Raw genomic sequence first — 19814 nt, 5'->3', positions numbered from 1 at the left:
GTCACCGCCTGGGCTCAGGCAGCTCTGGGAGTCCGGGCACCGTTGGGGGAAGGTGCCATCTAAGTGTGCACAATAGGGGCCCGGCAGCACGACTCCACCAGTGACAGCCCTCCAACCCGCCCCTCGGGGGGAGCAGAAGGGCGCTGGTAAAGACAATATTTACAGGTTCTGAGTCGAAGTGCTGCCCTTGTGGAATGAGCTGGGACACGAGGGAAATCTGTTGACTGTCAAGGGCCTGCACGCACTGAGCAACCCCAGCTGGAACAAACATTTACAATGCAATGGGACTCGCAGATTCACGCAAGACCTATTGCATTGCAAACAAGAGTGCAGGCGGGTGAGAAGGCACGAAGGGGGGGCGGGAGAGAAGGCATCGGACTGCGGGAGGGGGGGCATGGTTAGGAAGTGGTCTGTGCAGCAAAGGGGCCAAAAACCATGGAAGGACACAAATGACGGCATAACCATCATAAGGAGGGACTAACAAGCCCACAACCAATCGAAAGGCAGCACTTAAGACACAAGCCAATGAAAATGATGGGCAGAGAGTGGGCGGAGCTTCCACAAATCTTCCCCGCTATACTGAATACTGCATGCGCCGCAAAGAGAGCATCGCATGCGCTGCAACGCTAGGCTCGACCTAAAAAAAGACACTGGGTGGCCATTCACTTCACCATTTACATATGGGCCATTCTGGTCTACCTCTAGTACTGCAACAAGCATGCAATCCTCCTCCCCCCTTTGTCACTGTCATTAAGACTTAATCTCAGTTGCTGGAAACTGCAGAAAACTATTATTAATCGTTAAATGATTTTGCTGGAAGACAGGCATTTTGTTTTCTATGTTTTGCTGCATCACCAGAGCCATCTATTGGATAAACATATACCACACAATCAGCCTATCCTACTGATTATACAGTCACCCCTTACATTGGCATTAGTTCACATTCGCTAAATTGCTGAGAATTATAATAAACACACTGCAGCAACATACACCATGTTAGTGGCAGTGGGAGCCGTTCTAATTACACTCCCCAGCTCAATTGCACCAATATGCAGAGAACATTGAAAATATCCCTTACAAGTAACGACCCATTTAAGTCATTCCATTGAGTTAATATTACCACTCTTCACTATACTGTGCATCATAATTCCAAAATACAAAGGCACATGTTCACAATTTCCCTATTAATGAGAAACTCCAGAAACAAGTAGAAAGGGGGCCTACATATTTGAGCGCAAAATAAAGTTATAAAAGGACTAAATTATGCTAAAATTAATGCAGGTAAAATCCCTAAAAAATATGTTTGTTTTAGTTGCTTATCCTTCATCACAAAAACGAAAATCCTTTCATCATTGAGAATTAATTGTAACTTTATTTAATCACATACTCACGGGTTTTTAGCAGGATTGTCCATCCATTTCTTAAAGAGGTCAGAAGCGAGAGTCAAACATTCCTGGATTCCACACATACAGGCTGTGTTGATGGCATTAACTTCATTATATCTGATTGAGAATGTTAAGAAAATGTGTTATATATCTTAATAGCAACAAAAAAGCTATTTTTCTAATTTTTGTTAAATATAGTCATCATCATTATTTAAAGATTCATTTTCAAATAATGTTGACAGCTAAGCATGCAGCACCATCTGGAATGCATTTAGGATATGGTCTAGGATAACTAAAGTATCATGGTAACATTATACCTTGGTTTTGATACCTCGAATCTTAGGTCTCAACATCCTATTATTTCTACTTAATTTTGACAAATTGACTATGTAAGGAGAAATAATAGAGGAGTGAGCAAAGACCCTTCCTTTAGCCTGTTACGGAACCAAATGTTCTAGAAAGCCTTCTTTTTTCACTCAGCTGAATCTATGCAAAGGTCTCTGACTGTATCCCTGTTATAATAACTGGGAGGAATCAGTCAAGGCAACTTCACATTTTCAATCTATGACAAAGATATGTCATTGCTGAAATCTTCAATTGCTGCAGTGGTTAAGATTTATTTTTCTTCAATGCAGTCTTGTATGTAATCTAGGTTGTGTGCTGTAAAGATTTTTTTCCACCAAATCAAATATTTTTATCAACCAAAATCGTTGTGACCCTTTTTCAACTCAATTATATTTACTATGTTATGGAACTCAACTGTGGTCCACAAAGAGAACAAAGCAATTCATCAATGTCTTCAATGCATTAAAAACATTCACAGGAAAAACATTTAGGAAAAACAAATTACTACCATCTAAAGATAAATTATTTCACCCATTTAAAATTGACACACGGGGATCCATAGGTGTAACCTTCAGATGACCTAAGTATGTATAATTAATACATCTAATACAAAACTCATTCACAGAGAATATATACAACGTTATTAAGTGCAAATACGCAATATCGGTACTAAATACAAAGCTCTTCTATAAAGTGACAAGATCTGATGTAGTGCAAGTATGCAAAGAAATCAATTTAGGCAATACAGTATAATGTTCGAGACAGAACAAACTACAGTACGCTCTGCATTAAAATTCAAGCTGCAAATAAGCAAATAAAAAGTGCTGAAAGCAAAAGATATGTAGATCTTTCCCCACAGATAATGAAGTACCTAAATCCAATTTCATCTGCCGAGCATCCAACTTAATGCTGTAATTCGAGTGCAAAGCATAGAATAGTTCCACATATAATTACTACGTTTAGAACACATTTAAAAAACATTTTTAAAATGTTAACTTTTGTGCAAACCATTTCAGTAGGGGGGCAAATAGACATTGCCGAGCCTCAACTGCCTAAATTATTTAATGCTTCAGAAAGAACGGTCTCAGAAAGTAACGGCGGCAAAGTGAAGGGATTGACATACGAAGATCGCATGATTGAAACCTTGAATGCGGTTCAGGCAATGATCACAAAGACTCTCATTCCTTGGTGGGCCGCCTTCCCATGCTCCAGTGATGACTCGCAGCGGAAGCAAATTTAGCTTAAATAGTAAAATTATTTCCTGCTCCCCATGGGGGAGATTCCATAAGATATAAGGTTGAGGTTTTTCACGGATGCTATTCTCTATTATAATTTCATTCCTTACATGTTGTGAACAAAGCCTAAAAACCCTTTTATACTCATAGTATACAAGGATTTCTTAATCATGTTTTTTTTAAAGATTTTGGAAAAGGGGCAAACCCATTCTGGCTAATCTCAAACATTTCCACAGCATTTATATAATTAGAATAAAATGTACTTCTTCCTTCCAAGCTATGAAAAATTTCAATCTTTAATGCAGTTCGGATAAAAGCCATTCACTACCCAATAGACTGTTCCCCCAACTCAGGGCGGCTGCCATGTCAAGCACGGTTGTAGAAGGTAGTCCAAATTTGAGCCAAAGGGCAGACGGAGAAGCCAAAGAATTCAAATTACAAATTTGGCTCATATGCGCCCTTCTGCTTTCTCAAAGAAGGACCGGTGCTGCTCGTCCATCGCTTCACAGGCATAACTCAGTGAGGGCGGTATTTCTGTTTTATAAACGGAGAGGACATGTGCAGAATGTCTTTGCCTGCAGCACTTGTACAATCTGTGAATAGCAGAAGCCTGGGACAGTGCATTACTTTTACAGTGGTTTATGTGATCTGTGTTTGAGCAGTTACTCAAGAAAAGACCACCAACATAAGGATAAAGCTGCACAACTTTCAACTTGGCATTTCCCAGCCACAAATTAAGGTTTTTCCTAATTCTGCACCCCTTTGTTCTAAATGTTATAACCTTACTCTTAGAAATGCTTATTTTTAGAACGTTTTCTTCTGCATATTTTGCCAACACACAGAGGTGACTAGGAAGGCTTATTGGGGTTAAGTCCAGTAAAATAATCTTTGCATAAAGAAGACAACCACAGATAATAAAGTACCTAAATCCCATTAAATCTGCCGGGCATCCAACTTAACACATAACATGTAAAGTACCTATTGAGTTTACAAATGTATGTTAACATTTTCTGTCCGCTGTAATTCGAATAAAAAGCAGAGAATGGTGATAGATACACCTTGAGTGCCTCACGTTGGTGAACAGAAACATGGTGATAGGCATACCTGGAGGGCCTCTATCATCTTAGAGCCGTTTTAGTTATATCTCACCTATTTACCTTAATTTTGTTGTTGTTGATGTTATTATTTTAATTGTGAGCGTTGGGGTTATTTGGAGTGTGTAGCTCAACATGCGGATTTTGCATTTTTGCATATTTTGTATCTTCAATATGCAAAACGTTACTGCTCCTCCATGTTTTTGTCTTCCCCGGGGGAGCCTGCCACTAAATGAAACAGCTGGTATTAGGTTTTTAAAAGGTATGCAAGGTGTGTGGTAAGGAGGTGTGGTACCTTGCTGAGTTCTGAAAGATAAACAGTCTTACTTTTACACTGCCTGGGAGCGGAAGGTCAAAAAGTGTTTGACCATTTACCTGATGTTCCAGATAGTTATGCAGTTAGTATTAATTAGTATAAACTATGCATTAAGAAGTTAGATATTCATTATTAACCAAAAGTCAACATCATTTTAGAGCGGTATCATTTTGGTCGAAGAGTGCAAGAAAGCGGGGAATCATTTAGAAGATTATTTCATATGTTTTAGAAAACTTGTTTCTTCATGCAAGTTTGTGGTGGGAGTGGAAGAAAGAATAAGGGATCAATTCACGCTTGGGTGCAACATAGACAAAGTGCGTGATGAAATATGGTTACAAGATGATCCTCCTCTGGAAGTAGTTCTAGTTGTTGCTAAAAGAATCGAGCATTCTATGAAGTGTGTGGATGTTATGACAAAATATTCTGTCCATGGGGTAAATGTGGTGAAAAAACAAGTAGTGCTCATGACAACAATTTAAACTCTGAGGAAGGTATATTGTGAGGAAAGAAAAGAGTCCTGGAGGAGAGAAGGTGTTTCAGGTGTGGAAGTAAAGGTAATTTGGCTCTTGGCAAGGAATGTCCAGCGCAGAAGGTAACATGTTGGAATTGTGGAAAAAAGGGACATTTCTAGAGTGTGTGCAGAAATATAAAGTCCATGGAAACGTTAAAGAGGTTGATGTGAATCAAGAGGAAAGTGGTGAGGAACCTGAATGTGGTCAGATTGTATTACAGGTGAATGAAGGGAAGAAGAGGTGCCCATTTGATGAAATTCAAGTAGAGTGTGAAACTACCAGAGTATTATTTGATTCAGGAGCTAAAGCAACCTTGATCTCGAAGTCTATTTATACTGAAAAACTTTGTGGAAATGTAGATATCGGAAATTAAACCGTATGCCTATTGGGGAGAACCGATAAAATTGGAGGGGTTCTTGGAAGGAATGGTTGAGTACAAAGGAAGGTATCTTGTAGTTTAAGTGTATGTGTCATCTTTTGGAGGTAGTATTTTAAGTCGGTTCCATCAGAGAGACTTGGGGTGATTCTTGGTCCTCCCCAAACACTTGGTGAATGTGATATTCAACTCATTGGGGATAATGAAGCGGGTGTGAAGTTTAAACAGGACGCTATGGAAGAGTTTCAAGGAATGTTTAGGAAAGCACTGGGACGCTTATGAGGATATGTACATGGGATCAAGATGAGAGCAGATGCACAGCCAGTACAGGGAAAAGTAAGGAATGTACCCCTGTCAATTAGAGCAGACATGGAAAAGGAGATGGCTGTTTTGGAGAAGGCAGGTGTAATTGCGGAAGTTGAGTGGTTGGCCCTGGTGGTGGCAGAAAGGAAAGGAAATGGTGAGTTGTGTTTCTGTATGAATTGAGGGAGTTGAAAAAGGCAGTGATAGTGGATAAGTATCCCATTCCTAAGATCAGTGAAGTGTTGACACTCATGGGTAGAGCATAGTTATTTTCCTCTATTGATTTGTAGTCGGCTTATCACCAGGTGGAGCTGGATGATGAGTTGAAAGATTTTACAGTTTTTTTTACACCTTTTGGGACATTCAGGTACAGGAGAATGTCGTTTGGACTGGTTTCAGCAGCGTCTGTGTTCCAGAGGGCAATGGAAACGGTGTTGAAGGGAGTGGAAAACATTAAGGCGTAGCAAGATGATATATTGATGTTTGGAGAGAATTTGAACTAACACGATCAGTTGCTGAGGGAAGTGTTGATGAAATTGGATAAAACAAACCTGACAATTAAGGGAGAAAAATGTGAATTCAGGAGGTCTCACACTGAGAATTTAGGACATGAGATTTCTGCAGAGGGTCTTAAACCCAAAGCACGTTTGGTGGAGACTATTCTCAAATTAGCCCCCCACCAGTAAGGAAGAGTTGCAAACATTTTTGGGGATGGTCGAGTATTATTATAACAAGTTTGTGCCAGACTTTGCCATGAAAAGTGAGGGTATGAGGGAGCTGGTGAAGAAAGGTGTACAACTTGTGTGGGATCAGTGGTGCGGAGAAGAATTTGAGGGAATTAAGTTGAGGTTGGAAATGGCTCCTAATCTCAAGAGTTTTGACCCTAAAGGCAAATCAATGCTCATAACAGATGCTAGTATGAAGGGTCTCGGAGCAGTATTGTTGCAATGCGAGGGTGCAAGAAAGAGGACTATTATGTTTGTATTGCGCAGTCTTAAAGGGGCTGAGACACGATATTCGGTTATTGAGAGGGAGGCTTTGGCCATTTACTGGGCTATAAGGAAAATTAAGATGTTTCTCTGGGCCCAGCAATTTACAGTGAAGACTGATCATAAACCTTTGAGATAGATTTTCTGTAAAAAAGGCATTGATGCAGTGTCTAGTGGAAGCACTAAGTGGACTGTAGCACTTCACGAGTAAAGGTTCAAGGTGATATATATACCAGGGGCTAGAAATGTAGTAGCAGATTCATTGTCCAGGCTGGTCGAGGACAAAGATGAAGAAGCGGTGGATGAGTGCATAGATGACATGTACATGTGTGAAACTCAAGGCTTTGCAATTTCAGAGGAGCAACGGAGAGCAGCAACTGGGAAAGATGAAGTGCCGTAGGAAGTATTCAGATGCTTGAAATTGGGTAGGAGTAAGAAGAGTGATTTGAATGAACAGGTCAAGACATATTGGTGAATGAGAGAATAATTGTTTGAGAACCAAGGTCTACTGTTTAGGGGACGAAGATAAGTTCCTCCTAGTGTCATACATGCAGATTTGCTTGCAATGGCACATGAAGGACATTCTACGATGACTAAAACCAAGGAGCATTTGAGAATGGTGTATTGGTGGCCAGGAATACATGTGCAGGTTGAGAGATGTGTGAAGGATTGTTTATAGTGTATGGTGATAATGGTCTCAATGTTAGGGTTCAACCCGTAACAATGAGAAATTTGCCCAAAGGCCCACAGGACAAAGTGGCATTGGACGTTTTGGGACCTGTACAATCAAAGGGGGAAGCTACATATGTCTTAGTACTGATTGACATGTACTCAAGGTGGCCGGAAGTCATGTTCACAAATATGGTTGAGATGTGTGGTTTAACTCCTCACTCGGTCAAAAGGAAAACTCAATTTGAGTTATTTAGGGGGAGAAAGCTGAACAGTAGGGTGTTTCCGGCTTGGGTGAATGTTAAATGTCTAGAGCTTGAGGCGGTGAGGAAGCCTGGGGAGAAAAGGAAGTGAAACCCATGGAGAGAAGAAAAGAATGGTTTGATGACAGAAAGAAAGTGAAGGTCACCAGAGTGAGAGTCGGTGTTTGGGTGAGGGTTAAGAAACCAGGAACTAGTCAGGGGTGAAATTCTTCAGTCCCAATAAAGTGGTGAAACTGTTCAAAAGTGCTGTGCAAATGGCAGACTCAAGGATTTGGAATTGGAACAGAATTGTCATAGTGAAAGGTAAAGAAAAGGATGAGAGAATTGGCAAGAACAAGAGTAAAGGTTGAGATGGGTGAACTAAGAAGGAAGAGCCAGAGAGTGCATAAGACACCACAATATTTGGAGATGAATGGTAGAATACATCAATAATAATAATAAGCTTCATTCGGCATATAAAAATATGACCATAAAAGAGCTAATTTAAAATACACATACATCAAGTGTAAACTTTCCTCATAAAACAGGCAGATGTACTAGATGGGACAACCAGAGATCCATGAAGTATTGTGATCTCTTCAGGTGTCTTGAATTCATTACACTTCCAACAGCCCGCACAGTATAGTAGAATATAATTGGCAGTTTTTTACTGTGCCATTGCATTCTTTAATAAGTATTTTTATTTGTATGTGGGTGATGTTGTTTATGGGACCATCACAGTGTTCTGTTTTGTATGTATTATGATAGGAGGGAGGTGTGTGTTATTTGCTGATTTGGAATTGCATTAGGTCATACAACCTAATACTGCTGCCAGCCTTCATGTTCTGGATGGAATGTATTGATTTGAGGGTGAGAAAGAGGTGGAGCAGCTATAACGTGGTGGCTGGGATGACTCATGAATGTTGTACTTGGAATAAAGAAACTACAGAAAAACCTTTACCCATTCTCAGGAGTATCATTTAAACGAAACCCTTTATTCTTACGTATAGTTTTGGTAAATAATTTACCTGTTGCATGCAAGAATGTGATTTGTCTATAGCTGGCAGGAGAGGCCTTCGATCCATTTTCATGTGAGGGTACCATAATACTTCCCTTTGAAGAGGAGGAATATTCCCATACAGATAGCAATATTGGAACAGAGGACTTAATAAGATAGCCCATAAAGAAGTCTCCTCAATCAGGAGTCCATCAGTGCCCATAGCACCTGAAGTTTTCGCACCCTTAATGAATCCCTCAATCTCCTTACCAGAAGGAAAGCCATATATTTCCAATGAATCTGCTTCAACACTAAGCATAAACTGACAACTGCTGCTTAAATTACGGTCATATAATTGGAAATGTACTGCGTTTATTCATTATCCGATCTGGGAATAGCCTCATCCTTAACTTTAGTGTTGCAGGGTTGGGCAATTAAAGTCCGACATTTACAAGAATTGAATGAAGTAGGGGCTTCCTTCCTTCAGATGGATCAATTTCCTATCCTCCTCCTTCCTTCTCTCAGGCACTTTCAGCATAGTTCTTATGTGCTTAAGACGATTAATTTCCCTTTGCCTCATAATCTAATAAAGTTTAAACTGCTCCCTAACTAGGCAGTTTATTTCACAACTCACCTTTTACAGCCCAAGTGACCTTGATAGCTGACTTTACTCTTACTTTCATCTTTACTCCAAAAAGTTTGGAAAAGGGTCAACTGTTTTACATACAAGGAACTAGGTTCTTCTACTGCAGGATCAGAGGGGCCTAGGATTGCTGTGTTAATACTATGGCCCAGGTTAATTTTGTTGTCACGTGACCAGAAAGTGTGCCTATTAGATTTGTTCCAGGATTCAAGAGCCGTAAGCTATAGATTAATAGACAGTGAAAGAATACTATGGTCACTTAAATCTCTCCCCAATACCTCCAATTTTGTACACACTCCAAACATTTGATGGGATACCACCATAGAGTCAATTAGAGATTGCCCTTAAGGGGAGTGGAAGGTGTAAGAGGCTGGAGAGTCTTTGGGAAATCTGCCATTTAAGAAAATAATGTGTGTAATCTCAGGCTTTCCAGGAAGCATAAACCCAGGCTATCTGCTCTAATTCTGGTAAACGTTTTCAGATAAAACAGACTTGGGGATACACCACACTTCATCCATTTCGGTATTGCTAAAAGTCATACAAGTAGAATTAGATATTTTAGCATTGAAGCTCCCCCCAATAATAACCAAAGGGCATTCCTCCCAAACTCTCATACTATGAACAAATGAAAACATGGAATTGACTGAGATATCATGAGACTTTTCAGGGTGGATATACACATTCACAAGCAAAAAAGATGCCAGCCCTCCATTCTCGTTAGACAATGCTAACTTTAAGAAAAAGTCAAATATTAGAGGAGTAAGCAAATACCTTTGGATTCAAATTATTATCATTGCTAAGTAAAATAGCAATTACTCCATTTACATGGCCTTTTACTGAAGGTTTTGTTACACAGGAGAAAACGAGATAATTCTCATACAGAAAATCAGAACATATCAATGTTTCCTGCAAGCAAATTAATAATGGCTTATGGCGCTACTAAATTCAATTCCAAATTTGATTGTCCTAGGTCTGCCATGTTCCAAGATATCAATTCACCCAAAGGGCTCTCTTCGGAATATCGGGAGCATTACAATGATTTTTCCCCCATTCAAAGAAGCAGCTACCAAACTCCAGCTAGCGAACTCATCTCTCTTCCCTGGTTCCCATGCATGCGAATCCTCACTTTCCATGACACTTATGACTCGCCTTCCCAAGCCTCGACCTATGGATATGGTGATGTCCTTAAAATTGAAGGACCCCCTTCATGCAAATTAGGTCCTGTGTAATCCCTTGTGTATTCAACTCTGAGCTATCCTATCACACTGGAACTCAATACTTGGCTCAACAGGGAGAACATCAATTCCTCTTTCCCGAAAATAGTCTACAATCCCTAAGTTCAACATTATAACAATCCTAGAGTTAAATGAAACCCATGAACTTGGATGTTGATATATTTACTTGTTACCAGAATCAGGGCCTCAATTTCCAATAATAGCTCTAAAATTAAATTTCTGTTCAACTGGCCCAATTCCCTATCATACAGAGAGACAAAATGTATTGTCTTTGAAATAGGACCAGTTTCTAGACCACCAGTGTGATTATTGGATTTTAACCCTGTCCCTAAATAGGGTGCAGTGCTGCAGGGAAAAATGGTTGAGCTTCCCCATTAAGAGGCCTAACTTGGAAGCCGCTATATCCTACTTCTTCATCCATGGTGTCGAGATTCTCCACCCCACTCCCACAACCCTCCTTTTGATGATCCTCATTTGTGCTATCATTGATCTTATAAGTGGTTGCCCCCATAGTGGGGACTAACCCCTTTTCCTGATGGGAGAGTTTTGAGTCTGGCACCTCTGATATATTAGAGTGTGGACTTGGACTAGAGATTTCACAACAAGTGGAAGTGGGTACCGAACCTAAGAACGATGGAGCATTATTTAACATTTCAACATTTAATGTATGATCTGGAGGTGCAGACTTCTCCAGGACACTTGCAAATCTTAATTTTTTAGAATTACATTTCATAATGCGTTGTTTCATTTTCTTTCTTCCCTTAAGGGGTTTTACCTTAGATGCCCAACGTGGCCCCCATTTCTTGAGAGTCTCCATTTAAGGGAGCCTTAGATAAGATGATAGAGGATTGATCATGGGGGGCAAAGCACCCCCGTAAGGTATTACCCCTTTATTAAAAATCATAAAAATGAGTAGGAGGTTCACTTTTGCTTTGGTCCCTTTGCTCGTCCTGACATCACCCCTGAAACAGATGTTCTAATGAAAACACATTTTCAACCTCCTGTTTGGCCCTAGTTTTTTTATTGGTTAATCCGGAGGGAGCAACCCTTAGACCACCAGGCTTACCCACCTGAATACCAATTATTCTTTACCCACCATTTGCCATTGTATTGAATGGGAGAACTGTGATTTCATCTCTTTTTACATTTTGTCCCTGCATTTGACTAAGCCTGGGTGGAGGTTGCAGAGTTCTGCATAGCGCAAGTGGCGGAATGCGTTGGATAAATGCTGTTCGCTGTGATTTTCAGTGGCAGGTGATTGCCTGCACTGTGCAATCATCACGAACGGCACCATGCACAGCGTAAGCGGGCGCAGCTTCCTTTCTGCCGCTCAAGTAGATTTTTACTCGAGCTGCAGCTTTCTCAACGCGAGCGGTCATGAGCATGCACGACCATTCGCAATGAGAAATCTGACCACCTGCGTTGAGAAATCTCACCGGGAGGTTGATTTTCCATGCTTGCGCCAACTTGCTGTTGACAATCACGAACGATGAAAGATCTCGCCGGGTACTGGATTTTCCTCACTTGCGCTCGCCAATTTGATGTTGACGAACGCGAGTGAGGGAAAAAACTCCCCTCCACATATCGGAGCGGAGTTTTTCAGAACTCCACGAGCTCTGCATAACGCGGAGTGCGGAAATCTCCACAAACTTCGCAAGCAGAATGAAGTTCACTGCCCAGACTTACATTTGACATAAACCAAAGGAGGTAAGGTCAGGTGCTGGACCCCCATAAGAATTTGATACAACACATCCAACAGAAGATCAGAATTAGCAACTGATCCATCCAATAAAGACAAAATCAAGGATAAAACTTTTTCAATACAAAATATAATATCTGATTAGACTTTTCCCCTATCTGCCCCTTCCAATTCCAGATTAAACAACTGTACAAACACTTGTGCTCCTGAGGATACATATGCTTCATGGAGTTTATGGAGTCCAACAAAGAGACCCTCAAAGAAGGGGTACTGCTATACAGAGCAGGCAGAGAAGGACAACTGGGCAAGCACTGCGAAACCATGCCTAAGTCTGCCAATGAGGACGCAGGCAACTTCAAACATGCCTTCTTCACCCAATTCTTGTTGTTGAAAACAACTATGTCTGACAGAGTAAAGTCCTCCATGCATATCAACTTAGTGCTCGGAAGAGTTCTCCATATGTGACAGGTTTTCTAAGACTGGAAGAGCAATTGACGATGATGAGGCGCCAAAGGATCTACCTGAACAGGATTTAGAGTCAGCCCCTGAGTGCCAGGCATGCCACTTACCAAGATCTGCTAAATATGACTATAAGAAATTGAAACCAGTATATCAGCAAAAACTGGTCCTGTCTCAAGGTCACTATAAGGGATATTCACCCTGGATATAGCCCCAGATTCAACTTCTTCCACTACACAAAGCGGTTTACGAGGCGGACTTTACTTTGTGGAAAGAGGCGATCTGTGACCAATTAGGGCTGCCTGACATTAAAAAAAGCCCATGCGGCAATGCCAAGTCTAAGGGCACGTCAGTTAATTGATCTGTAACAGTGAGTGACCATCTCATTTTTTCCTTCCTCGTTACCACTCTTGGAAAAAAAAGTCAAGATTGAGGGATGAGACTTCAGGTCAGACAATTTAGACTTCTTGAGGTCCATTAGCAGTAAGACGTTCATAGAAGTATGCAGCAACAACACCAGGCAGCAAACATAATTCAGCAGACATAATCTGGCAATATATTAAATGCTGAATGTTGACTCAGGAAAAAAAACTGGTGTAGAACTGGTACAAACGGACAATAATAGCAGCATGGGCATTGAGAGAAAGATCTGGTGGCAACTTTAAAACAGCCTTGTGGTAATGCAGAAAGGTGAGAAGAAAAATGGAGTGGGGGAGCGGCTAGGGTGCAACCTATACTGACCCCTAGGCCGACTGCTTCCGCATCCTGCAATGCTCTACCATGCAACAGTTCCTAACGCTGCTAGCTTAATCCTTGCTCCTGCTCGTCTCTCCACCCACCTGAGAAATGGGGGATTGGAAGCCTAGGGTCCCGGTCCCGCACCAGGACTGCCTCCAAATCCACGGGAACTGCTTAGGTAGAAGAACACTTATATAGAAGTGTGCTGAAGCTCCTTGCCTCACTGCTCCGCCACCCCGCTCTGCATAATCGCACCCACCAGACCTTGTGCCACACCATGTCACAACCCTTTTTCAACATGGGCATCTCAATACATATTTTCCTGGACTAATGGATCAGTTAACACTTTATAAATGCTGGGAATTTAGGGAACAAATGGCATCAATTAATTGGAACTTTGTGGCATAAATTAATTGGAACCACTTTATATATTTAAAATGTTTGTTTTTAATCTTCATTAGCATTTTGTATTTCCTCTAAAGCTAAGGACGCTAATCAACACAAAATGGCACAACTCATTCAATGTCTCTTAATCAACTTATTCTTATTCAGATTTCTTCTATGATCATCCCCTTCATAGTCTTACTGCCCACCATCCCTTTGGAGTGTATTCTGAAATTTTCTAACCTAAGACTCCTGCCTATGCAATTAGTCCTCCAAGCTTTCTCAGGAGGTCTAAATTGTTATTTATGAAGACTTATTATACTAAAGCTTTATTGATTCACAAAGGGCACTTGACTTTGACTTTTTGCCAATATCATTTGTCCGTTATGAGATGCTGAAAGCTCTACTTTAAAATGCAACCATTTTAATACTCAATTGTATTTAGCCTGATCTGTAGTTGAACTTCAAAATTAAAATAATGATAGTGGGTTCTGCAGCAAGAAATTGATAGGCCAAAACTATGTTTCATCTATCCTACGAAATAACTCTAACTGAGCCAAGCATAGCTCACAAGCCATCTCAAATTCTACTTTTTTTAAAGATCCAGAATTGTATTTCATATTTCAATGCATCATCATGGTAGCAGCTCTCTGCACATTGCAGGGAAGTCTCTTCTGCTAAGCTCTTCATGGGCTCAAGAACAGCATTATGTGTCTGTTAGAAATTAGATTCTGGTTGAGGGGGTTAAAACCAATCTCAAGCAACAACCACCAGTCCTGTCAGGGTGACGTTACAAACAAACCCCCAATTAACCTGTACTTAACCCTCTGGTAGCTTGGCACTAAGACGTCAGGGTTACTTAGAGGCAATGTAAAAAAGTATTTATGTAGCATTCCAAACAGTAATGAAGAGAAAACACAACACAAGAAAAACAAGCATTTGCAATGCAATAGGTCTCACATTTGCGCGAGTTTGAGCTTTTGGCATTGTATATGACAATGCCTTTTTTATGTTTTGGTTTTTAAAACATAAATAAAAGGCATGGTCATTTACAATGTTAATAGCTTAAACTCTCGCAAATGTGAGACCTATTGCATTGCAGATGCGAGACCTATTGCATTGCAAATGCTAGTTTATATTTATAATCTCACACTCTATTACAGTAAACACTGTCTTCTAGGAGATGGCTTGACAGATCACACCATATTGTCAGGGTACTATTTTTCAGGGCCTGGACTTTCATGTAACTATTTTACCTAGAGGGAGATGGAGGAATGATGCCTGGTTTTTACCCCCGCCACGATGCATTTCAACATTTTAATAGCCAAATCGTAGTTTTATGCCTTATCAGGTACATTACATTCTGATGCCCACATAACTGCAGTAGGGCCCTCCATTCACAGTAACTGTTTTCCCCTCAAGTCCTGGTTTCTTTCACAATGCAGCATCTTCTTCACAAGATGTACTTCTTCCAGACATAGTGCATGTCACAGAGGGCATGTAGCTACTGTACTGCATAGCCGCGGTAGTCATGGAGAATTGAAATGGAAGAAAAGTAGAAACAGGGAAAGGAGGAGGAAGAAAAAAGAGATATAGTCATAGAACGGAGTTAAGGGAAATAAAGGTTAGGAGGAGAAGCAAGGTGAAAGAGGAGAGAAAGGTGGGTTCTACAGTATCAGGCTTGTGCTCTTTGTTCTGAGCTGTGGCAAGATGAACCAGGATCAGTGTCAGGGTCTCTACCTTTACATTGGCTGTTTTGGGTTATGGCTGATGGTGTCTGTTGCGTTTGCAATGATCACCAGGTAGCACATATGGTGCTGTTGTTTCCGACCCACTAAATAATATATATATATAAGACGCACAACCTGTCTTCACATGCAATGACTTCCTGTACACCCTATACACCACACATTGTCACCCATACCTTAGTATTGATTAAGTTAAGGTCTGCGCTGAAAGAAACATAGATGTATATGTCTTTGGTGAGCACTGTAGATACCACTGTGCCCACACTCAGCAGCACATACCTCAGTCTTCCTCTGGACTAGAAGAGCAGGAGACTGTGGTCCTCTCTAGCTCCTGGTCACTGCCACCGCCTTTCTCCTCAGTCTCTAGCTCACTCGACCACTGATGTCCATTTTACCTAAAGCTCTTACTCACAAATCCCACAGTTGACCACTCCAGAATAGGTGCCCTGACAGATAGCGATGATCAAGGATCTCTCCAGTGTCTCAGGAACAAAATGAAACTATCCATACTATGTTAGACTTTCTATGCCTTTGTTTCCATAGGAGGTCTTGGGCATGAACTTATGTATTGACAGGTGTACAGCTGATGTGGGTATTGGAACATCTCATTCGCTGCTCCGGTCATTCTCTGTGTATAGGGGCCGTAAGAAATATCCAGGCTCACTGCCTCATGGCCTCTACACACCAGCCCCACAGCTCCGTGGAGCGCCACTGTTTAGGAAGGCATAGTGCTGTTGGGATATTGAATCTTATGCATGTGTGGTGGCTGTGGTGCTGTCTGGAGAGCAGGATTATCTGACCTCCTGATGTTCATTCCAATGATGGACTCTGACAGCAAAGAGGCAAAAGACCATCGACTATGATGACTGACACAATAAATAATTGATGTCTTGTTCGATGATCCGAACAATAAATAGCACTTACAACACTGCAATGACTGAACGTACCAATCCATTCTCCCTCTTTCTATGTATACTGTCCTGTGGGTTGATCCAAAATATGAATGACTATTTCAACAAACAATGGCAGATGGGGGCTGACCCAAAGCCCCTTACTATGTTTAATATGCCTTATTCTGCCAATAAGCCACTCACTCTAGCATGAATAACTGTAAGAACAACATTATCACTTAGCACCAGCGATGATGACCCAAATGTGTAAAGCTGCAAAATTCTCACATACAGCACACATACACTCTCTCTCGTCTCTCTATATATATCTCACGCTTACTGTCTCTTCCCTTTCTGTGTCATCCTCTGTCATCAACGCATGCTGAGTGGCAATGAGAGCTTAGGGGAGACTATGCTTGGCACTTGGAGTGGTGTTAGGTGCTGGGTTGATTACTATTATGCCTTGTTGTTGACCTTCATATATGCTGTTACACTGATGAATGCCTGATTATTTGAGATCAGTGGCAGGCCACTGTTGTTCACACAGGTACAGCCACTGGGCCCTGGAAGACAGAAACATTAAACTTGTACATTTGACAATTAATCAAATGTAGAGGCATGCATCAGGGATTTCTGCTATCCCCTCTTTTAATCTTTATAGCTTTATAGCCTTTATCAGCCCTAATTAGAACCGTTAGTAGTATAGAAGGCATAGATAATCCCATTGGCTCTGTAAAAGAAGAACATACTGCTTACACCAAGGACCCGAAAACATTCTAACTAGCCTTAATGTGACCTTTGCTAAGTCTAGGGTTAAAGGATGAACTAAGAGAAGTGGGAAACCTTACCTGTCCTTTGCTGCCACGTAGGCAAGTCTTGGGAACCATGGCATAAAGTGAGTGCCTCAGTGAATGAAATATTTGGGTGTGTTTATCATCAGATGTCTGAAAGCCATGGTTGAGGAACATTTTATGTCGTTAATAGCCAAACTATGATACTTCTCCAGATTACGCCACCTTAATTTATTGTTACAGAGAATGACCCATATCATTAGAATGGTTGGAAGACCAAAGTTTAATACCATGTTTTAAATCCTGCAAATGTCAATGCAAAAGACCACCCTCAAATATCAATGTGGACAGAAAATCAATTTGTTGGGGTTGGACTAAGCTGCAACCTAAACAGGCACTTACGCAGGCTGGGGGCTTACGTCTTCCATAAAGGGACTCATATTACTATGCACATCATCTGTTTCACTTGGCTTATTTTCTCTCTCAGGGAAGGTCTATCCTATTACAGGGTAGTGCTAGGTTGGAGACACACATTTTAGGGCCTTCTTAAGGACTGTCTCTGGTATACTGCTACAACACCCTCCTACCCTCTATTTATAATCCTGTACTACAAGTTATGACTTCTGTTGGGACATATGTGCTTAGACTGATTGAAGCAGACCTCTACCTTCATTTCTTACCCCATTTTGGCATAGTGTTTGGGTAATGTTATTGAACAGTTGCATTCGTTGGAATCAATAAGCCACCTGGGGAATTAGGCATATGAATTGTTTACTTTATTATGGAGCCCTTAAACTATATTGTTCCCTATACGACAAATTTGGATTCCCATTGCTTGCGAGACAAATTGGGTCCACTGCTTGTGGGCTTGTAGAATTCTCTCATCGTCCACTATCTCGATACCTGAGGCTCTCACACAGTTTTGGTCTCGGGCCTCAATGGGATTCTCACAGAATATACTTTTTCCAAGATGACTTTGAATACAACCAGGCAATTTTAGCAGAATGCTCTGTCGCATGTTTCTCAGAGAAGAGCTGGCACTCCGTACTCTTCACACATGATTTGTACCTTAAATAAGCATAATATACTCAAAGATACTACACAACTGATACTGGACACCCCTAATACTGCAGAGAATGGGATTGTCTCCCTCATTCAAAATGTTGAAGAATTGGTTAAATAACCTGTGATTTGATGCATGTGATATAGCCAGATCTGAAACTATCTGGTTACTGGTGCGGCATATGGGACAATCTTGCCTTAGTTAGCAAACCAATGCATTTGGCATTACTGCATGACATGTCTGATGTTGTGATATTGCCTAATTAGGGATGAATCTGCTTAGCCAACATATGTATCGCACACCACTAGATTTGGCCAGACTTGGGTGAATTGCAGACTGAACGTTTCCTCCTATAAAAGTAGGGCATATAAGTTCAGGACCAACATGCAGGTTTCCTCCAAATCTGAGGTTCTTTTCTACATTCCCTCCAATAATTTCTGTAGGAATAAAGTACCCGTTTGACCAGTGAGTAATATTTAGTGTCCTTGATTTAACAAAAGTCTTCTGCTATGTTTACCTAATTCCAAGAAGTGGTGGGGCCTTGCCAGTTTTCCACTATTGTACAGTAGACTGTATGTATGTATGCGCTATTCCTATAGAATGAACCTAGCTAAAAGTCATCGGAGCATTGTGCAGCGTAAAAGACCAGCATCATGTCAATGAGTGATAGGAGAGGTAGCTGGTTTGTGGATTATTTAAAGCATTCTGATGTAGTGTCCTGTCAGCCTTGGATGAGACATGCTGCGAAGTGTACGTTGGCCTAAATCAGTGTCAGTGTGGAGTCTGGGAAGCCATGAAGCAGGGCATTGCCAACATCAAGATGTAATAGTACGAGTGTTTGAACAGCAGTCCTGAAGTCACTTTCTTGTGGAAACTGTATCATTTTTTGTAGAACATGTAACAGACTGTAATGCTCCATCACTTAAGGCTGGTGCCATCATCTGGTATTGTTGTGCCTCAAGCCTCTTGGTTCGTAGAGAATCTAGGACAACCTGACAGTGTTAGGATCTACTGTGCTCAGTCACCACAGGGTGTGCCTCTCTTATGGCTCCCTTACTGAGATCTCAATTGTGTAGAGGACATGAGGTACAGGTAGCTGTGTGCACCCCCCTTGTTCAGCATTCCTCCTCGGTTTTCTCTTGCTCCACTTTTCCCTCCTTCTTCTCTCACCTTTGTTACCTGAGATGTGTTAACTTGAACTATGTTGCTTATACATACAAAGAATGTTTTTAAGGTTTGAGTACTTCACTGGTTTTTCTACAGGTCGACAACTGTATTCTTTTTTACTTCTGTATATCCTCCAACATTACAATATTTAGCATGTGCTTATTCAAACTTGACTGTTATGCATTCTGATTGTCTTAGTTTCACATGTACCTATCTTCACCACTTTCCTTAATAAAGAATTGTTGCAAAATAGAAAGAAATGTTTATTAGGGGCCTGACCTACGAACATGGAGGCACATCTTACCCTAAGATTCCAGTGAGTAAGGTAAGGAAGTATAGGAGAAGTTGCAGTGAAGGAACAGGTAACAAGAACAGCTCTCAGACCCCTAACTGAATCTCAGTTACTGCAGCATTGCTCGAGACAGCTTCATGTAGTCATACAGCTATATCCTTGGTTACAGTAGCCCGCATAGCACATAACAAGAACTCACGTGTTTTACTATTCATACATGGTCATCCTTAAGAGTGGCCGAT

At 41.0% G+C, this 19814-nt stretch overlaps 1 protein-coding gene across 3 annotated transcripts in view; it reads right to left on the bottom strand.

Moving 5' to 3' along the window:
- Positions 1-19814, bottom strand: part of LOC146860512 (aminopeptidase N-like) — an 832137-nt gene that overhangs the window by 265297 nt on the left and 547026 nt on the right. For all 3 annotated transcript variants that reach the window (XM_085644423.1, XM_085644424.1, XM_085644425.1), the window contains one exon: positions 1392-1502. In XM_085644423.1, the coding sequence (XP_085500549.1) occupies positions 1392-1502 (111 nt within the window). The remainder of the gene's footprint in view (positions 1-1391; positions 1503-19814) is intronic.

This window comes from Triturus cristatus, chromosome 3_1 (assembly GCF_964204655.1).
Source record: "Triturus cristatus chromosome 3_1, aTriCri1.1, whole genome shotgun sequence".
Classification (NCBI taxonomy): Eukaryota; Metazoa; Chordata; class Amphibia; order Caudata; family Salamandridae; genus Triturus; species Triturus cristatus.
The sequence above is the reverse complement of the archived record's forward strand: the minus strand, read 5'-3'. Positions and strand labels throughout refer to the sequence as shown.